We start from the raw sequence: 19,305 nt of genomic DNA, 5'->3' as shown, positions 1-19,305 counted from the left end.
ACTACTTTTTTACCTACTTTTATTAAGTATTACTTCTGTTACTCTCTGGATTTGTTTATTCTCCCCCAGTGTAATGTCCGATCTCACCAACCCTTGTTGTTTCTTTCTCTCTTATTTGCAGTAAAGAGTGCCTTGTGAGCTCTTCAGGAAATGACAACACAGAAAATGGCCTTTCAGGTTCCAAAGCAGACAACAAAGCATCACCAAAGGCATAAAAAATAAGTATATGTGTGTAAATGGGCAGATGTGTGGATGCTAGATGTGAATATAGAGTTAAAGCTATAAATATGGACTGTTTTATCTTTATGGAAAACAAAATGTTAATATTAATTAAGATATATTCTAGAAATTTGCTCAATATATTTTAGAAATATTTAGTCTGATGTTTGGGCTGGATTGCACACCTTTTCACCGCGCGTGGTTTACAAGGAGTTTAAATGTACAGTGCTGTGCAAAAGTCTTAGGCACATGCAAAAAAAAAAAAATAATCTGTAAAGCAAAGATGCTGTCAACATTTCTATTAAAAAAAATACTATAAAGGGCAGTAAACCGTAATAAATGTACAGACATTTTTGTTGAAAAAATAATGTGTAAAAAGCTAAAATGTTTCTGTACTTGAAATGCAGAAGTCATAAAATATACATCTATAACAAAATTTGTTTAAAAAGATTAGAGTGTCTAAGACATTTAAACAGTACTGTATATACACATATACATACAACCAGGTGACAAATTAAAGGAAAAACAAACACCAAGTGTTTTAGTAACAATTACTGTTATTTCTCTATGTTTTTTTTTTCTCACAAATCACACTACTGCCTGAGCATCATACTCTCTGAATGTTGAAGCACATTGAGAGCCAGTGGATCAATCTGAGTGACTGAATCTCCTGCCATCAATGAACTCTCTTTCAGAGTCACTTAGATCTTTTCCTCTTGTCTTCTTGATGGATTATGAAGGTGAACTGAGCATGTTCAGCACTGCGCTCGGTGAGACGTTAACTGCTTTAATGTACCAGTCTTTCTGCACTCATTTATTCAGAAATATCCTTTAATTTGTCACCTGAATTTGTTCATGTGTATATTCCCCTGGGAGTAATTCACATAAATTGCCTTTGGATTAAACATTAACCATAATGCAGCCCAGATATTAACCACCTTTATCTGTGAATCTGTGTAAGGTGTGAAGGGATATCCAGCCCAGAATCAGAAACAGTTTATTTGCAAACACGTGTTCTGGAGGTCCAGTGCGCTGTCGTTAGAGAGTCTTCTCTGCTCCAACACACCTGATTTCACACACTAGTTATCCGAATTATTATGAAATCAGAGGTGAATTTGGTGTGTTAGAAAAGAGAAACTCTTTTAAGTACTGTGGACTTCCAGGGCAGCTTTAGTGTAATATCCATGTTTAGAAAAAAAAAAACAAAAAAAACACACCGTGCCTGCTAATGCTTCAAACTTTTCTTGCTTTTAGGGAGTCTTTAAAACGCTATAAAAACGTATCTGCTATGAAAGGGGGAAAAAAAAGAAACTTCCTATAAAATAAGTTAGTAAATTAAGACAATCCCACCCCTTTAAGGAAAAAAAAAGTTTCTCCCTGCAGAAAATGAATGATCCTTTCTGATGCTGCTTTTAACAAGTTAACCAATGCATTTTTAAAAGGAACAAAAAAGAAAGCATGTAAATGATTTATGTATGTGCTCTTAGCGGCTTACCACTCCACTCAGATAACGGCAAACCAGTTAACTGATACGGCGTTGGAAGGAGAGGGGTCCATTTACAGTACAAGTGGCACAAATGTACCCACTTTATGACTGTAATTAGGATGCAGTGGGAAAAAAACAACAACTGTGAGTACAGATATGAGAGAGAGAGAGAGAGAGAGAGAGAGAGAGACTGCTGACTGAGTGATAAGCACAAAAAAATACAATTCTGTGTATGAAAATCCTTAAACTATATTTATTACAAGTCCAGCACTGCTTGTAATAGTAGTATTGACTATATTTACTAAGAGAATAGAAATATCAGTGAATGAGATTACTGTAAATAAAAGGTGCATTATGTTCCTCTAAATATTACTGTAAGTTCTATAAATGTATATTACATTGCAAGACACGCTGAATGTCAGGAGAGACTCGACTGAGACTGAATTATAATACTGACTCCAAAACACGAGACCTCGTTTCAGTACCGTCACTGCATCATATAACTCCACCTCCTCCTCTCTCTCTCTCTCTCTCTCTCTCTCTCTCTCTCTCTGTCTCTCTCTCTCTCTCTGTCTCTCTCTCTCTGTCTCTCTCTGTCTCTCTCTCTCTCCCTCACTGCATCATATAACTCCACCTCCTCCTCTCTCTCTCTCTCTCTCTCTCTCTCTATCTGTCTCTCTCTCTCTCTCTGTCTCTCTCTCTCCCTCACTGCATCATATAACTCCACCTCCTCCTCTCTCTCTCTCTCTCTCTCTCTCCTCTCTCTCTCTCTCTCTCTCTCCTCTCTCTCTGTCTCTCTCTCTGTCTCTCTCTCTCTCCCTCACTGCATCATATAACTCCACCTCCTCCTCTCTCTCTCTCTCTCTCTGTCTCTCGCTCTCTCTCTCTCTCTCTCTCTCCCTCACTGCATCATATAACTCCATCCCCTCCTCTCTCTCTCTCTCTCTCTCTCTCTCTCTCTGTCTCTCTCTCTGTCTCTCTCGCTGTCTCTCACTGCATCATATAACTCCACCTCCTCCTCTCTCTCTCTCTCTCTCTGTCTCTCGCTCTCTCTCATTCTCTCTCTCCCTCACTGCATCATATAACTCCATCCCCTCCTCTCTCTCTCTCTCTCTCTCTCTCGCTCTCTCGCTCTCTCGCACTGCATCATATAACTCCACCCCCTCCTCTCTCTCTCTCTCTCTCTCTCTCATGGTTTATAAGTATATGAGGAGCATATATCTATACGTCTTCCATTAGAGCTGACTCTCAGAATTCAGGGGCTCTGGCGATCTCAGTTGTTTGGGATACTTTAATCAGAGCAGTTTTACATTTTTAGTGTAGATTTTGAGGACTGATTAGGTTCGGATTTCCGTCTAGCCAAACTGAAACAGGAAGAAATGTTTCAGATTGGTACGTAATGGAAACACAGGAGATCCATAATTCACTTGAAGTGTTAATGTGTGGCAGCAATAACTGCAGAATCTACAGATGGCTTTTTTAGTGCTGTATGGTTTTAAGCTCTGAGGATGGGTACTATGTCTTTCGATGCACTGATGCACAAAGCTTCGTCCTGACATCATTAGCGTTAACTCTCCATGTTACTGATGTTTTCAGGAATTAGGTAGATGCTCTGATTTCAAAAGGCAATACTTGTCAGTCGTTCTTTCTTGTTTGTTCCATGGACACTGCAGTTTAATTTCTTTGTTGTACCTCTCACTTGTACTCGTGTATGTTTGGCATCACCTTACATTCACACAAGCAAAAAAGTGAGAGAAGGCCATACATTTACTGTGGACGTGCGTTGCTGTTTCCAGTGGAGATAACAATTCTAGCAGGACATGATAACTATGATAGCTAATTTTGAAGGAATGCACTTAATTTCAGTGTTTTAATTATCTATTCATAAATGAACTCCAACTGAAACAGCAGGAATGAAAACAATATTAATACGTATTTACAGTGCATGAAAAAAGTGACACAATGCAGCGAGAAAAACTCGCAGTGACTCGAGTGAGCGTTGACTATGTCAGAGCGTGTTTTTGTAGAAATTAGCTACGAAATCCATTCAAAATCAAGTGAAGTAAATATTAATGGAAATGTATATGAATGGTTTGTATAAGCAAATTTTAAATCGAAACAGAATTTACTTTAGCTTGCTGTTCGGTTGCAGTGCAAATTTATCGGCTAAGCCTTTTCCTATAGACCTTCTTGCTGTCATTGTTTTATTGCTTAAGCATGCCTAAGCAATATAGACTTAATCTAAAATCCTGAAATATATGAATGTACTTTAGCTTGCAGTGCACATTCATTGCTAAGCCTTTTCTTGTAACCATTCTTTTTGTTATTACTTAAGCATGCGTAAGCAATATGGAGTAAATATAACACCATGTTAAATTAAAACAACCTATAATAAATCTCTTAAGGATGGTTTAGCAACTCTATGCTTAGCATAATGCCATATTATCATATACATGATAAAATTTCACAATATGTGAGTAGTACAATAATGTGATGCTAAAAGAAATGAGTGCCTGCATGTCTCAAGAGCATTCTGGTGCATTCAAAAGGTTCTTTGTAGACTTTTAAATAAGTACACTTTACTTGCTTTGACTCTTTTATTTATTATTATTATTATTATTATTATTATTATTATTTGTAAACCATGTCATTGTTGGATGCTTCAACTCTGTTGTTGTATCATTTGAAAAGCGTATAATTGTATTAAAAAACACACAAAAACAAAACAAAACTAAACTAAACTAAAAACCCACCCCTGCCCACTTGGTTTGACCGAGACAGCTTCAGTGATTATATCTGTCTTTTATACTGAAAAGAGTTTGTGTAGCTGGGTACTCTGTCACACAGCCTGTGCATATGGGGTTGATGTAGACTAATCCTGCCAAAAAATACTTGCAAAATGCAAAATATTGTGTGCCTGAAAATATACTACTACATTTTTTTCATCTAAAACCCAGAAATTCAAATGGGCACACTTCTCCAGCAAACAAGACACTTAACATAACGCATCAAAACGATGAGATTATGAAATGACCAACTGGATTTCACTGCTGGAACAGCTCCTTCTCTCACTGCCAAGCCACAACTCCGTGAGATCTGCTCTCCACTCTACACATTCCACTGCAGAGAGCGCTCTCTCTTTTTATACTGACGTTTCAAATAAAGCTGTAATTCATAACACAGCAAAACTATTGTACACTGTAGTCACACATGCAGTAAGCAGAGTACACAATTTTAAAAAAAGTTTTTAATCACAATTTATACAGTGAATTTTAGCACTGAAATAAAAATGGTAGCTTGTTGATAACTCTTCCCCTATTGCACAGGTCCTCTGAAGAAAGTTCCTTTTTTTTTCTTAATCGAGCTTCCGGGCGTGTCTGTGTGGCAAACACTGGAGTAATGTCTTATCCACAAGATCTGTCCTCATTGCCTTGAAAATGCTTCTAAACCTCATCAACATGAACTCTACGAAGCCATTGTGCAATCAGCTTCTCTCTCTGTAACAATGTCTGTCATTCTCCTTTACTATGCACTTCAGTAGCAGATTAAAATTCTAAAAAGAATATAAGAAATAAAAGTTTTCATAAAAAAATCATGTTTTTGTGCGTTGTCTTTCATTCATAGTGTCAGTGTGTGATTGTACACTTTATATATTTGTTTAGGAAGAAAATATCAAACCGCATTGCTCCCTCAAATTCCATAATTTATTGAATACAGTATTTACACAGACATTTAATTTCTTACACATGTACAAAACAGCAAAATTAATCTCACCTGTACAATATGTACAATGAAAATGCAGTGGAACATCCTGCATTCATATCACACACCAAATGAGAGTTGTGAACCAGAGTGATAGGAAACAATTCGAAACACAGTGTGAGTCTTATTTTGGCAAGCATGATCACATTTTTGTTAACTTTCGAAAAGCACGTATATTTTCAGAAATTTGAAATATAAATAAACATCCTAATATCAAATATTGAGATTGTTTTCTTCTCTAAATTGGCCTCAATAAGAGATCACATATTCTTTCCATAGCCAGTGCTCATCCAACTTCCTGGATCCTAGTACTCATAGTGCATTGTATTTATAATTAAAGTCCACTGATCCCTACACTTTACTGATTAATGCTTATAAAAGTACCCAGTAAACATTAGTGTAAAAACTATACAATAACACATGCTAAGATATCTATGGCTGAAAAATCATCATGTTTGCTGCTAAAAGTAATTTCTCCTTAGGTGTAGTGAATTTCCAAAACCATTGATTAATGGTCATTTTAATAAAGCTAACATTATTCAAGTCTTATAATTCACTGCATTTAAAGAACCAGACACTGCTGCCTGTTAGATTAAAATGATCCCTGAGAAGATGAGTGATAAATGGCACCAGTTATAAAGCACAGATTAAATCCTGAACACATCAGAACCTTTTCATTTTTGCGATTTGTGGATTGAGTAAGTACACTGCTTGTGCACAGGTACATCCTCAGAGAGTTCACGGAGATTTAAAAGAGAAGGTATAGTTTGCATTGCCCTGATATAATGCCTCTGTTATTAATACGTTGATGTCCTCATGTCGGCTTTGGCTCAAGACATCTGCTGAAGAGAACAGATGAGCAACAATCAGACGGATTTTATTCCTCATCACGTAGATTAGAAATCACGTTTATAAGCTGCTTACAGTTTAACTTGGTGCATCTGAGACATATGTTAATATTTTAACATGATCACATGATCACTTACTATTTAATTTTATAGCCTATGGGGTTGCAAATAAGTTCTTAGCGCAAGTAAGTATTTAATCCCATTAGAAAAGGTTTAAAAGCTTTTTTATTAAATAAACAATAGATATAGATGTACAGATGAACATAGGATTACCTCCATGACTGTGTAGACCCAGTTGAGCATCTGATCCACATTAGAGTAAACACCAGGTAGGCCTTGTCTTCCACAGCCGACACCCCAACTCACCACTCCAACCAACATCCAGCGTTCGTTAAGATACACCAGAGGACCTCCACTGTCACCCTGAGAGAGAGAGAGAGACAGAGACAGAGAGAGACAGAGAGACAGACAGAGAGAGAGGGAGAGAGAGAGAGACAGACAGAGACAGAGAGAGAGAGAGAGAGAGAGAGAGACAGACAGAGACAGAGAGAGACAGACAGAGACAGAGAGAGAGAGAGACAGACAGAGAGAGAGGGAGAGAGAGACAGAGAGAGAGAGAGAGAGACAGAGACAGAGACAGAGAGAGAGAGAGAGAGATAGAGAGAGAGAGACAGAGACAGACAGAGAGAGAGAGAGATAGAGAGAGAGAGGAATCATCTTTAATGCTTCAATGAAGTGATCCTCATTTCTAGCACTTACATATCAAAAATAAATAAATAAATAAATCAGACTATATGAAATTTAATTTCAACAACAACAACAACAACAACAACAATAATAATAATAATAATATAGCCACAAGCAGCGATATGCGGGGTCCAAGCACCCTTTGCAAGTGGCCGTTTCTTGCACTGAACAGTAAAGAGAACTGTAAGTTTCATGAGGATACCTCTACGCTAACCTCCCTGCAGAAAGCTGATTGGCTGATGGCAGTAATGTCTTAAGTAATCAGGTAATCGTTCAAAATCGAAGCAGCTATCTGATCTTATCCCCGCCCCCTACACATTACCACACCCCAAACGTTGCACATGTCCTCTGAATCACGAGTTACAGCTGTTTGAGTAAAATAAGCCCCACTGCTGCAATTGACTGGCATGTGGTGTGTGTACTGTTTACGAATCTCAACATGTTGATAATTATTGAGGTTCAGACTGTGTTGGATATCGTGACACCAATTTTGTGAAGATCCGAGGACTTTCCACTGTGTTGGAAAACGGTTCGTATGAAAGTATTATTACTTCTAATTACTTCTAATACTACTTCTATTATTATTTCTAGACATGAACTGTAAATAATATGTAGGCAGACATTTGGTTCTGTATGCTGATAGCGACTTTATAATGCTATTAGTTCTTAAATTTGTGTTGCATTTACAGATCATTGATGCAATAATGTCTGTAAGATTAAAATCTACAAAAGACTAGTGTGTTTAAACCACAGGCGATTGCTTTAAGACGTCACGAGGAGCCTGGCTTCCCCTAAAATTTCAACAAATGCAGCAATGAAATGTTTAGCAAAGTGTCTACATTATTCCATCTTGGTGGAATTCAGTATTTTAGTGAATCAAATGATCAAATAGCTCACTGTTAATTTGATTTTGGGGTTGACTCTGGGGTTGAACCGGTGTGTGAGCAGGTGGGTTTTGCATAGAAAAATATCTCAGTGTTTATTGGACAGTGCAGTCTTTATTTCCTGCCTAGACACACAGCTTCTCCATATGATGACTGGGAGATCTCTCAAAGGAGTGGAACCTGGTAACCAGCTGCTGATCACTGAAACCGTACGAGCATGAACATCTCAAACCAGAATCGCTTGGAGCTTCGGTATCAGACAGCTGAGTAGCCTAACCCAAAACAGTTTTACACACTAGTATATCTTCTTATTTTATCTTTAGAATTTGTAAATATTAAAAATAAAGTGTACATATCATTTTCTGTTTGATAATTTGCATTTATTTCTGAAATGTATTGCTAGCTAGCTGTCACTTCCTTCTTCTTCCTTCTAGCAGCTTAGCTTAGCTTAGCTTAGCTTAGCATATTAGCATGAAATGGCAGAAACTGCTAATGTTGACCTGATTTTGAAAAAATACTTTGATGCTCATAATTAGAGAAAAGACTGAAAATTAAACAAAAGGGCAGAAAATTCCCTAAGATTTTAATTCAAAAGTCAGGGAGAAAAAATGTCCTTTCAGCTCTCTTGGGACAGTGAAGCTGATTGTGTTTATTATTATTCTCAGATTATGTGGATCGTCTGCTGCACAAGTCCCTGTGAATGAGCTGCTACACACTGGCTCCAGGTTCTTCAGGTTGGTTGGATGTTTTTTGTTGATTGCAGTTTTCAAAAAGTGCCACAGATTCAGATCTGGACTTTGACTTGCCCGCTGTAGAACATTCACTTTTTGTTCATTTATTCTCTCTTTGATTTTGACATGAAGCCCAGATGGGATTAATTGAGGTATGGCCTGTGTTAGAGTTGCGCCACACAGAGTGCTTCCTGTGTTTTAAAAACTACCTGCTAAATGGGAAGTGAATGTGGCTTTGAGATGCTTGAATATGCTTTGACATGGTAAGGAAAGTCATCATCACTGATATCATTGCTGGAAAACAAAACGAGCATTGATACAGAACTTCATTTAAAAGAGCTCTAACTTCCTGACACGTGCTTGAAGCTGTGTTTTCCAGCGTGACATCACTACCGCTAATAGGTTTGTGTTACTGTAGGTTATATTAGTGCCAGTTTGTTTGCTTCAGTTGCTGCCATACCACCCTAGGGAGGAAGAACTAGGAAGGTCAGAAAGTATACGCACATACTGTACATCTCCTTCACTTCGGTATTTCTATCTCTGTCTAGACACACTAGGTAAGATGGTGGGTGTATTGTGTTATATTCTCTTCTTTCCATCGGTGCCATCAGAGTTCCCTAGCTAGGACTGCATTAGTTCACAGTTAGCTCCATATCCCATAAACTTCAGGAAACAATGCCTACTGTTTATGTATGTGTTTATATGGTTATGTATATTTACTTTGTTGAATAATGAAAGCTACCACTTTAAATCTGTAGTCTCTTCTTTCTTGACCAACCCAGTTTTCTAACATTCATTCAGCCCATATTAACCCTGTGCTACTTCTCTATCCTAGAGCCCATTTTAGCAGAGCCGTAACAAACAGGGGCTCGTGTCTGTAAAAGGTCCTCAACAGACCATAGATGACCATACAGTTTAATTTTATAACTGTAGCTCAAAGCCAACCCTGTGATCTCCCTGCTGAGATATGATTGGCAGATGGCAGCCATGTATTTTAAGTAACGCAGTCATCATTAGAAATCCAGATGCGGTACACCACATTTCTACTTGATCAGATTTACAGTTCCTGAGAAACAAATATTTCAACATAACCCAGTTAATGCCTCAGGATTTTGTCCTTAACATGCCTTTCAAGTTCTGTGTGAATCCAACTAGTTAATCTTGGACTATTTGAGTAAATTTATCTTGGCACCAGTAGATTGGTGGCCATGTTGTTTACAATTCTCATCTTGATCATTATTGAGGGTCAGACTTCACTGAGTATTTTACCACCAAATATGTGAAGCTACGCCAAACATTCTAGGACTTGTTTGTAAAAAATATTTCATATATTATGCAAATTAGATAAAGATCTATGTGGTTAATTGCAGTGGTTAAGTGAGTTAATTGCAGTATGACAATAACAGTAAAAATTGAAACACTGAACCATGTCTGAATTGCAGTTGGCCAAGGAACCAGAAGAAAAAAAATTGGCAGTAAGTAAACACTGCACAACAGTGCCACCTCCAGGCCGATCAGGCTCATTCTTTCGCCTGAGCAGCATGAGGAAGTACTATCTATTGGCCCAGTCTCTTATCTACATGCCCTATGGTTTAGCAGAGAGCAAGAACAACATCAGAAATCCCTCTCAATAAATCCCTCTCAGTTCCAGTTGGGTTTCCAGGCCCTTCATGCTCGTACTCTTATTATTAAAGTAATAATAATGTGTGCAGTGTAATGAAGGCATTTTCTTTTTTCATTTTTATTGTACACTTGTGTACAGGGATACTTTTAATGCAACTTATACTGCTTACTCATGTCTATATGAGTAAGCAGTATAATGTGTGCAGGTGAAGCTTTCTTCTCTGTGAAGCTTTCCAGGAGATATGAAATTGGTTCATATCTCAAAGATTCAAGCGCCACTTAGGGCCTCTAGTGGGCGAAAAATGTAAAACAGTAAACCTTTCTCAGGTGACAGCACTGCCTGAGTAAAACTGGTCCAGTAAAAGCCAAAACAAATGAAGAAATGAATGAATGAATGAATAAAAATAAATAAATAGGCTGATGTAAGCCATGTAAGAAAGAAAGGAATTCTTCAAAGCATACTATGTTTTTATCACAGTCCAAACGTGAACTTTAAATTATATCAGAGATATCTTTCTGTATTTTCAAAGAGCTTATAATGTTATTAGCTGCTAAAGCTGCGTTGCTTTTATAGGTCATTGAGGTCATCAGGCTCATTTCTCATGAGGGAGCGCTCTCTTTTGACCCTGTCTCCTATGTACTGTATACGCTCTAGGGTTTAGCCGAGAACAAGATCAGGAATCCTAATAAAAACAAGAATAAAATTTCAATCCTGTCAGTTCCAGTTGAGTTTCCAAGCCCTTCATGCTAGTACTCCTCACGATGTACAGTGTAATGAATACATTTTTCATTTTGCACTTGTTTACAGGGATACTGTCAATAAAACTTAAAAAAAAAAGTTTACCTGGCATGCGTCCACTTTGCCCTGCAGAAACCCTGCACAAAGCATTCTCTGAGTGATTCCAGCACCATAAACTGCAGGACTAGAACACTGAGCATGGTCTATGAGAGGAATATTGGCCTCCTGAAGATTTGACGACAGCTGGCCTGGACGAAGGAGATAAGGAGAAACGGAAATTGAGATACGCTGATATCGTTCACTGCAGCAAACAGCCATAGAAGTTTAGAACAAGAGCAAGTCATGTGTACGGAAAAAATATCCACAAATAGTATAAAGAAAAAAATAAAAAGACAACATTTTGGAAAAGTGTATAGTTAGTAGTAAATGCTACCATTTTCCTGCAGATGGCCCCAGCCAGTTACCACCAGTGGGGCTCCTGCTGTGAGCCCAAGATCATGCGGTGGGAGGCACACCGGCTTCACCGCGGCTAATGGGAACGAACAACACCAAGAGATCAAAACATTATAGAAATGTTCTGTACAAAACTACAGTGGAAAAGTTTTTGAGAGGAAAAAGATGCCACACGCTTTCCCTACAACAAACCAATTAAACACACCAGCCAGAAAAACATGACGCCAGTGTTCTGTTGTTCACTGCACACACACATGATCCACTATCCCTAGCATTTTTCTCTCTAAAATCTCCTGCTTCTAAGAGAAAAAGAGCCGTTTTATTCATTAAGGTACAGTGCCTCCAGGAAGTATTCACTCCCAGTGATTATTTCTCAAAATTAAGAATATTAGAATGAGATATTAGTATTCCTGCTCCTTTTGAAGTGACGTTTTACAGAAATTAAATTAAATAAAGTATTTAGATGTGCTCAGAATTATTTAAAAATAAAATAATTGTCCTTTTGCAGTAATTATACATTTGAGTTGTCTTGGATGTGTCTCTATGAGCTTTGTGCATTTTGATTCTGGACTTGCAGTACATGCCTTATGGTGCTATTTGAGGCTCAGCTATTCATCTGGCATGATACTTATCTAAGCAGGGTTTTGGGCCACTGGGTGAGGGTTCATCATCGCAGCCTATGAATGAGCTAGAAGCCCAAGTCCTATTGTGGCAGGCCACTTTATCAGGAGTGTTTTATCCTCATGGACACTACTGAGGTGTAGGCCCTTCTAGGAGGTCTGCGTTGCCATGCACCTCTCCAGATTTTATGAGATTAACATCAAACCCCAGTGGAGTGAGTGTGCCGATCATATTACACATTTGCGTTGTCTTGAGTGTGTCTCTATGAGCTTTGCGCATTTTGATTTTGCCATTTTAAAGTTAATGGGTTCCCTTGCTGAAGCCATGGTCTGAAATAGAGCTTATAGAGAGCGCATTGTCGAATCATCATATCGATCAGGAGAGGGGTACAAAAAAATTTCCCAAACATTAGATATACCATGGAACACCGTGAAGGCCATCATCAACAAGAGGAGAGGATGGAGCACCACAGTGACATCACCAAGAACAGGACGTCCCTTCAAAATTTACAGAACGACAAGACAAAATCTTACCAGGGAGGCTGCCAAGAGACCTACAGCAACATTAAAGGAGCTACAGGAACATCTGACACGTACTGATTACTCTCTGCATGTGACAACAATCTCTCGTATTCTTCACATGTCTGGGCTCTGGGGTAGGCGGCTAGACAGAAGCCCTTTCTAACCAAAAACACCCAAGCTCAAATAAATCAACCCAAACCATGTGGCAAACTGTGTTGTAGGCTGATGAGACCAAGGTGCTTTTTGGTCATAATCCCTAAAGATATATTTGGCACAAAAACAAGACAGCTTATCACCCAAAGAGCTCCATACCCTTGGTAAAGCATGGTGGTGGCAGCATCATGCTATTGTGCTGCTTCTCTTCAGTTGGGACTGTGGCTCTAGTCGAGACGGAGGGAAAAAAATTCACCCTCCAGCAAAATAATGACCCAAAAATCCAAGTGAACACAGGAATGGCTTCAGAAGAAGATCAACATTCTGACATGGCCCAATCAGAGCCCAGGTCTAAATCCTACTGAATACCTTCAATTCCATTTTCAATTTTATTTGTATAGCGCTTTTAACAGTGGACATTGTCACAAAGCAGCTTTACAGAAATATATAGATTTGGGATATAATTTTTTAAATTCATAAATTTATACTTGAATGAAGGAATGTGGAATGAAGAGGGCTTGATGAGGGCTGTGAACTCTCTGGAGAAAGGAAGATTGGAATAAAATTGCCGAGAAGACTGAATGCTGTATTATAAGCAAAGCCACTTTAAGAAAATATTAGTTAAGGGGTGTGCACACTAATGCAGCCAGGTATCCCATTTCCCCATATTCTGTCTATGCTTCTGACTGTGCTGTAAGGAAGAATTTAAAGTCAATATAATTTATTGTGTGTTTGTTGGAAAGTGAATGAATACTGCGACACACAATCCTACCTCGCAGAGTGAACGGATTAGTGAGTCTCATCATGGCCAAGTCGTAATCACTGAGTGCTGAGTTGTAGTCTCCATTCACAATGATTTTATCCACAGCAGAGCCTCCTTTTGTTGTGATGTATGTGCTGCCTGCCACCACCCACCACCTGCTCACCTCCGCCCTGCTGCTTGACAAAAACCCCAGAATACAGATAGTCAACTTTCTCTATTACATTTTTTCATGCTAAAAAGAGCAAGAGAGTAAAAGTGACTAAATGCTCTACATGCTAATTATACAAAATCCAAAAACAACATCCAATAATACTAAATGCAGTTTTAAAACAAAAAAACATATATTTCTACACAAGCATCCAGGTCTGAGTGAGAGGACAGATTTGAAGCAATCACCCTGTAAAGCAGTGGGCTGCTGTGATAATCCAGTTTGGAGACAGCAGCGAGCCTCCACATGTGTGCTGGCCATTCTGCTGCAGGCTCACCTGCCACGGCCAGTCCTCAATGAGTGCACTCTGTCCTCCTACAATCCTGGTCTCAGGTCCCCGCGGCCCGCAGTCTACAAACAACAACACAATCACACCGTTAGACAAAATCTACTGAAGCAGGTAGGAAAGGTTCGATGCCAGTAGAGATCAGGCTCATACTATTCCACTTCTGAACTGGACTTGAAATTGTATCTGAGATTGTAAAGGAGGGTATGACTGAGCATCTGAAGGACATGAGCCACAAATATGGAGTTAATTTTGTGCCAAATGTTTTAATATACTGTATATAGTTCTGTGCAAAAGTCTTATACACGCTGTTATTTTTTTAGTATAAACTTTGTTATAGATGTTTATTTTCTGGCTTCTACATTACTGATTCAGTACAAAAACATTTTAGATTCCAAACATTAGTTTTCCAGCACAGAATGAAATGTTCCAGAAAAATGTTTGTATGTCAGTAAAGAAAGCAGCAGATTCCATAAGAGACACTTTTCAGATAAAAACATAATGAAGGAAATATTGACTTTGTTTAATTTATTACTGTTTACTGCTCTTTTTTTTTTTTTAAATGTAGAAACAGTTAATTTCATTGGGGTAGCACCCAAATCAGCACTGAACTACATTACCCATCAGCCCCAGCATGTCACATGACCATGTCACCTGTCCCACTGATCACTCACACCTGTTCTGTGTTACTGCAATCAGCACCTCTATTTAAGTTCTGGTTTCTGTGCTATAGAACAGTGATAGCTATGCTGCCTTGCTGTGAGTCTAGATGAACAAAAACAGCAGGTCAATTTATACTGAAGGCTTTCATGATTTTTTTTTTTTAATTTTCACACTAGCTGTGAAATGCAGCGTCTCCTGCTGTGTTTTTTTTCCTTCCTGCGCTAGTCTCGGTACCTAACCACGCTCTGTTAACAGCAATAAACCAGTCCTGTAGAATTGTTCAGTTTAAAAAGACAAGAAGTTCACCTTGTCAGCTGTCAAGCTATAAGCCCATTTCACACCTCTCCTTTATCTTCAAGATGTTAGAAATGTTTAGAGCTCAGCAGTGAAGCTCATACATCATTCAGTTCAATATAAATGACCTGCTGCTGATCTCTGATCAGTGCTGCATCCACGTGCTTGATCTCAGGGCAGATTTTGATGCAACAGGCCACAGTGTTCCTCTAGACTAGAAAATGTTTTTGGACTGAGAATGCTACTGATATCCTAACAGCAATGACACTGCTGATTATTATATACATATTTTTATATATATTTTTATGGACTTAGATGATTTTCTGTGGAGTTTATATTTCACCTATGAGTGCCTGAAAACACAGTCTGTGTAACAGTGTGTAAAAGTTTCACACCTGTTGTGGATTTAAATAAAAGGTCATGTGCAACTAAAAACCTAGTAAAAGTTTTGGTGTGAATTAGCATTTCAGTCACAGCTGGTTTGTTATTTGCTTTGGATGAAGTAATTAGGGCTAGCTCTGTATTTAGTGAGCATTTGGCTGAAGTCAGCTATGTGTAATGAAACTGGGTGACAGAAATAATGAAGATCCAGAACAGGATCATAAAAACTGTTTTATTTTTGCTTCTGCACTCAGGAGATGGTAACACATGAGCATTTTCAGGCCAATAAGGGTTTGAAGATCCCACAATGCTGGAGTTGGAAACGCCGCACTCCCTTTTGCACCACTTCATTCATTTCAGAGAACAAAAATAGCAACAGAGTGCAAATGTGTTTACAGAAGCATAAATACTGACTCGACAGGTGTGTATGGAGAAAACTGCAGTGAACTTGTACCCAAGTCATACATATCTGCTTAGTATTATTTTATTTTCAGGTTTAAAATCAAAATAATAGCTTACCTGAGCAGGATAAGGAAACTACTGCACCTGAACTGCACGTATTTCTAGAAGAGAGAAGTAAAGATGGAGTAACTGCACTGTCCTGTATGTAGATGTAATCCACGTGTGCCATTTACACTTAACCAGACTCTTAGGCAAATGTCAGGTGTGTGTGAAAATAATAATAATAATAATAATTCCATATAGAAAGCAATACCACAAGACATTGCCGAATGAACCGTACAAGCATGAAGGAAAATTAGATAATGAAAATGCAGGTGTATCCATATAAGAGCGTACAGGAGGAAAGTGAACTAATGATTCATTACTGACTGATTTGTTACGCTGGAGGAAACTGGCTGCGCTTCGTCTGGTCCCACAGCACCAAAAAACCTCTTCAGATCAGATGACAGATCCGTCAGTGGGACATTACTGTATGTAGGATTACTAGACAGAGAAAATCAGAGACACAGGGGGAATGAATAAATTGCATATCATTTTAGTTTCATGTCTTTCTAAATAAACTTGTGCACTGGGATGATGATAATGTTTGTAATATCAGGCTGTAACAGTGGATCTGTAGATTGGATCAGATTTATTTGACATATTTTACGTCTTTTATTCCATGAAAGTGTCTAATGTTAACTGCTGACACAGATCAAGCATGTGACTGTAGAGCATCAGCTTGGTCACTGGTATTAGATCATTATTAAGTATAGGCCAATATTCATAGCTTTGATATCATTATCATTTAAAAATTAATAGAAGTGCATCCCTATAATCTTGTATGCCATTTTGTGAGATTTTCGTACTCACACAGTGTATCCCATCTGCTGACATACTGCTTTAGTGTGTTTCACAGTCCAGCCTTCTGCACACACACTTAGCCACTTGTTTTCAGTGGCGTAGTATATCTGAAGCACGGAGAGATTCGTGACCAACCGAACTGCAGAGACACAGTAAAAGACATTAGCTAGACAATTAAATGCAGATAGTTAATATGCTAATATGCTAATATGTCCATAAGCAATGGACTGAGCTCCGGGTCACAGCAGTGCTGAATTCCTGCATTCGTACCTGGTTTTGTGGCTGTAACTGCATGGCCTAATATTCTGGGCACTAAAGAGAGGGACAACTGATCTCCCACCTATTAATCTGTTAATGTTATACATCCATGAATAATAATAATCTCTGACAGTGTAAATAAAGTTGAGGGATCTGTTATTGATAATGAAAAATATGTAGCTGTTTCATTGTGACATTTCAAACTTGAATTGCAATACATTTTAATAAAAACCTACAGCATTGCACTTTAAAATGTCCGAAAAGGACGAGGCTACAGCAACAGGGTCAGGGTCAGGGTCACACGTGTAGAAATGTTGTATCAATCTGCTATTTACCGTCCAATAAATGACACAATAATCTCTTCCATAACGTAGACACACAAGCAAACAAATTGAAGCATTCAGAAATATCCAGCAATGTAACTTATTCTGTAATGTGGTAAAAAATAGATGAGCTAACCAGACGTCAGCGAGTGGATATTAAGGGGAAAGAGTAATGCATCGCATGACTACTTTGGAATCTGTTTCAAAAGCAGCTCAAACCCACATGTGCGCTTTGAGGGCTGCCTGGGCTATGTATAAGAAATATATTATATTAATAAAGAGTAAAAGCCTGTGATGGACTGCCAGGACAAGCCTGACCCAGATAAAGCGGCTCCTGAGAATCAATCAGTGGATGAATGAGTGTATGTACAAAATCTTAGCCTTGCCTACATTATAAAACTGAAGTGAATGCGTAAATAATTACAATGCGTTGTTAAATTATTATATGGCCCCAAAGCCTCCTCAGTATGACCTCTGTGTGAGCAAGTATTTTCAAAAGCACAAGACCCTGTGAATATTAGAAAAGAAGCTAGCACTGTGGAGCTCAGGCACTCGATTTATAGTTCATATAACAATGAAGCTTGCCTGTAAAGTAAAATGTGAAGCCCTAGGGTTAGGTTACATGTGAATGAAGGCTACATGTGCTAGTCAATAGGTTTGTGAAAAACAGATGTAAACTATTGTAGAAATAACCTCTGAATGTCCTTTTTTTATTTATTTATCTTTGCAGTTGCCTTTTTCTTTTAGGTAAAATGTTTTCCACTGTTTTATGTGTTAGTCATAGCCCAAACATCTGCACCACCACCAACCAGTGTGCAGAACATTAACAGATGCACTTAACGCTTTGGACCACCAGAGGTTACTAGCGTGCACTGTGCTGGAAAGTCTCGAGTAATGAACCTTGCACTACAACGTTAACACAGAGATAACTGAACCAGGCTCCTAAGGAGTCGTTCTCGTCAGCTGAAGTGTCACTTTAATGCAACTGAAGTGAATTTACTATTGATGACATGGTGTTCAGTTGTTTTAGGCTGATTTTCACTTCTGAAGTAACCTTAAACATTACAGCACATTTTAGCACATGATGTTTTAGCATAAACAAAATTCTATTCATCTGACTTTGTATTTATTTGGCTCATAAAGCAGGTAAATTGATTTTGATTTGTATCCATTGTTTACGTAATTAGCATTAATAAATTGGCATTTTTAGGTAAACTATTGTTGTACGGATTGTTGTTGCATTATTGCTGGAAGAGGTTGAGGATTTATACCAGAGGCTTACGTCATGTGCTATGTCATGACTGAGATTCTGGAGGTATATGAGAAGAATGACAATAAAGCCTACTTGACTTGAAGAAGTGGCGTCCCAGATATGGGAAACCATCACATAAAGGCTGGAAAAGAGTGTTTAGATTTAGTGTTTTAACTGCTGACAGCAGGCTTGAATTTTGAAGTATAATCATATACTAACTGTTCCATGTTCCTGTCAGTAAACTTCACAGTACCTTCAGTATGCGCTCTGAATGTATAATGTTCACATTGGAGAGATGAGCAAGTGCACATTCATAACATGTATACCCTTTTATTAAAATAGATTTTCGTTTTGATAATCAGTTACACAGTATAAGAGGATATAATTAGAAAATGTCTGCTCTTGTATCAGAATGTGACAGCATACATGCACAGTTACGCAGTAGGAAAGCTTTGGTCTTAAATGAAAATGACCCTTTTGTCGTTTAATTCACGAGCATGATCGAGGGATAAATATACAGAACCAGAGGAAAAGGCTGTGACCATGCGGCTGTATCGCAACAGTCAGGATATTTTTGCAGTAATTTCATTCTATAGCAATATTAAAAAATGCTTTAAAAAGATTTAATTTCACCTCAAAGCTTACAGTGCAGTCACCAAGTGGCTTTATTCATTTCATCTCACTGCTTGCTATTTCTGTCCTATTGGGTCACGAGTGTTATCTAAGTATGCTTGTCTGAGTTCTGTTAGTATGCTGAGCCTCTGAAACAAGCGCTTGCACGTTCC

General features: G+C 38.3%; 2 protein-coding genes across 8 annotated transcripts in view; one reads left to right on the top strand and one right to left on the bottom strand.

Moving 5' to 3' along the window:
* The window catches only part of scn4ba (sodium channel, voltage-gated, type IV, beta a), a 32,892-nt gene extending 27,592 nt beyond the window's left edge, over window positions 1-5,300 (top strand). The window contains exon 5 of the mRNA XM_034310388.2: window positions 122-5,300. Within this exon, the coding sequence (XP_034166279.1) occupies window positions 122-215 (94 nt within the window). The 3' untranslated portion in view covers window positions 216-5,300. The remainder of the gene's footprint in view (window positions 1-121) is intronic.
* A 91-nt stretch (window positions 5,301-5,391) lies between these two features.
* tmprss4a (transmembrane serine protease 4a) overlaps window positions 5,392-19,305 on the bottom strand; it is a 30,615-nt gene continuing 16,701 nt past the window's right edge. For 6 of the 7 annotated variants that reach the window (XM_026943452.3, XM_026943451.3, XM_034310637.2 and 3 more), the window contains 9 exons: window positions 16,697-16,826; window positions 16,214-16,327; window positions 15,902-15,945; window positions 13,947-14,109; window positions 13,560-13,723; window positions 11,473-11,568; window positions 11,145-11,287; window positions 6,589-6,738; window positions 5,392-6,309 (listed from right to left, as the gene is read on the bottom strand). In XM_026943452.3, coding sequence (XP_026799253.3) covers window positions 6,298-6,309; window positions 6,589-6,738; window positions 11,145-11,287; window positions 11,473-11,568; window positions 13,560-13,723; window positions 13,947-14,109; window positions 15,902-15,945; window positions 16,214-16,327; window positions 16,697-16,826 — 1,016 coding nt within the window. In that variant the 3' untranslated portion in view covers window positions 5,392-6,297. The remainder of the gene's footprint in view (window positions 6,310-6,588; window positions 6,739-11,144; window positions 11,288-11,472; window positions 11,569-13,559; window positions 13,724-13,946; window positions 14,110-15,901; window positions 15,946-16,213; window positions 16,328-16,696; window positions 16,827-19,305) is intronic. The other variant, XM_034310638.2, reaches the window with a different exon arrangement.

This window comes from Pangasianodon hypophthalmus, chromosome 14 (assembly GCF_027358585.1).
Source record: "Pangasianodon hypophthalmus isolate fPanHyp1 chromosome 14, fPanHyp1.pri, whole genome shotgun sequence".
Lineage (NCBI taxonomy): Eukaryota > Metazoa > Chordata > Actinopteri > Siluriformes > Pangasiidae > Pangasianodon > Pangasianodon hypophthalmus.
This window is presented reverse-complemented; position numbering and strand designations above follow the sequence as displayed.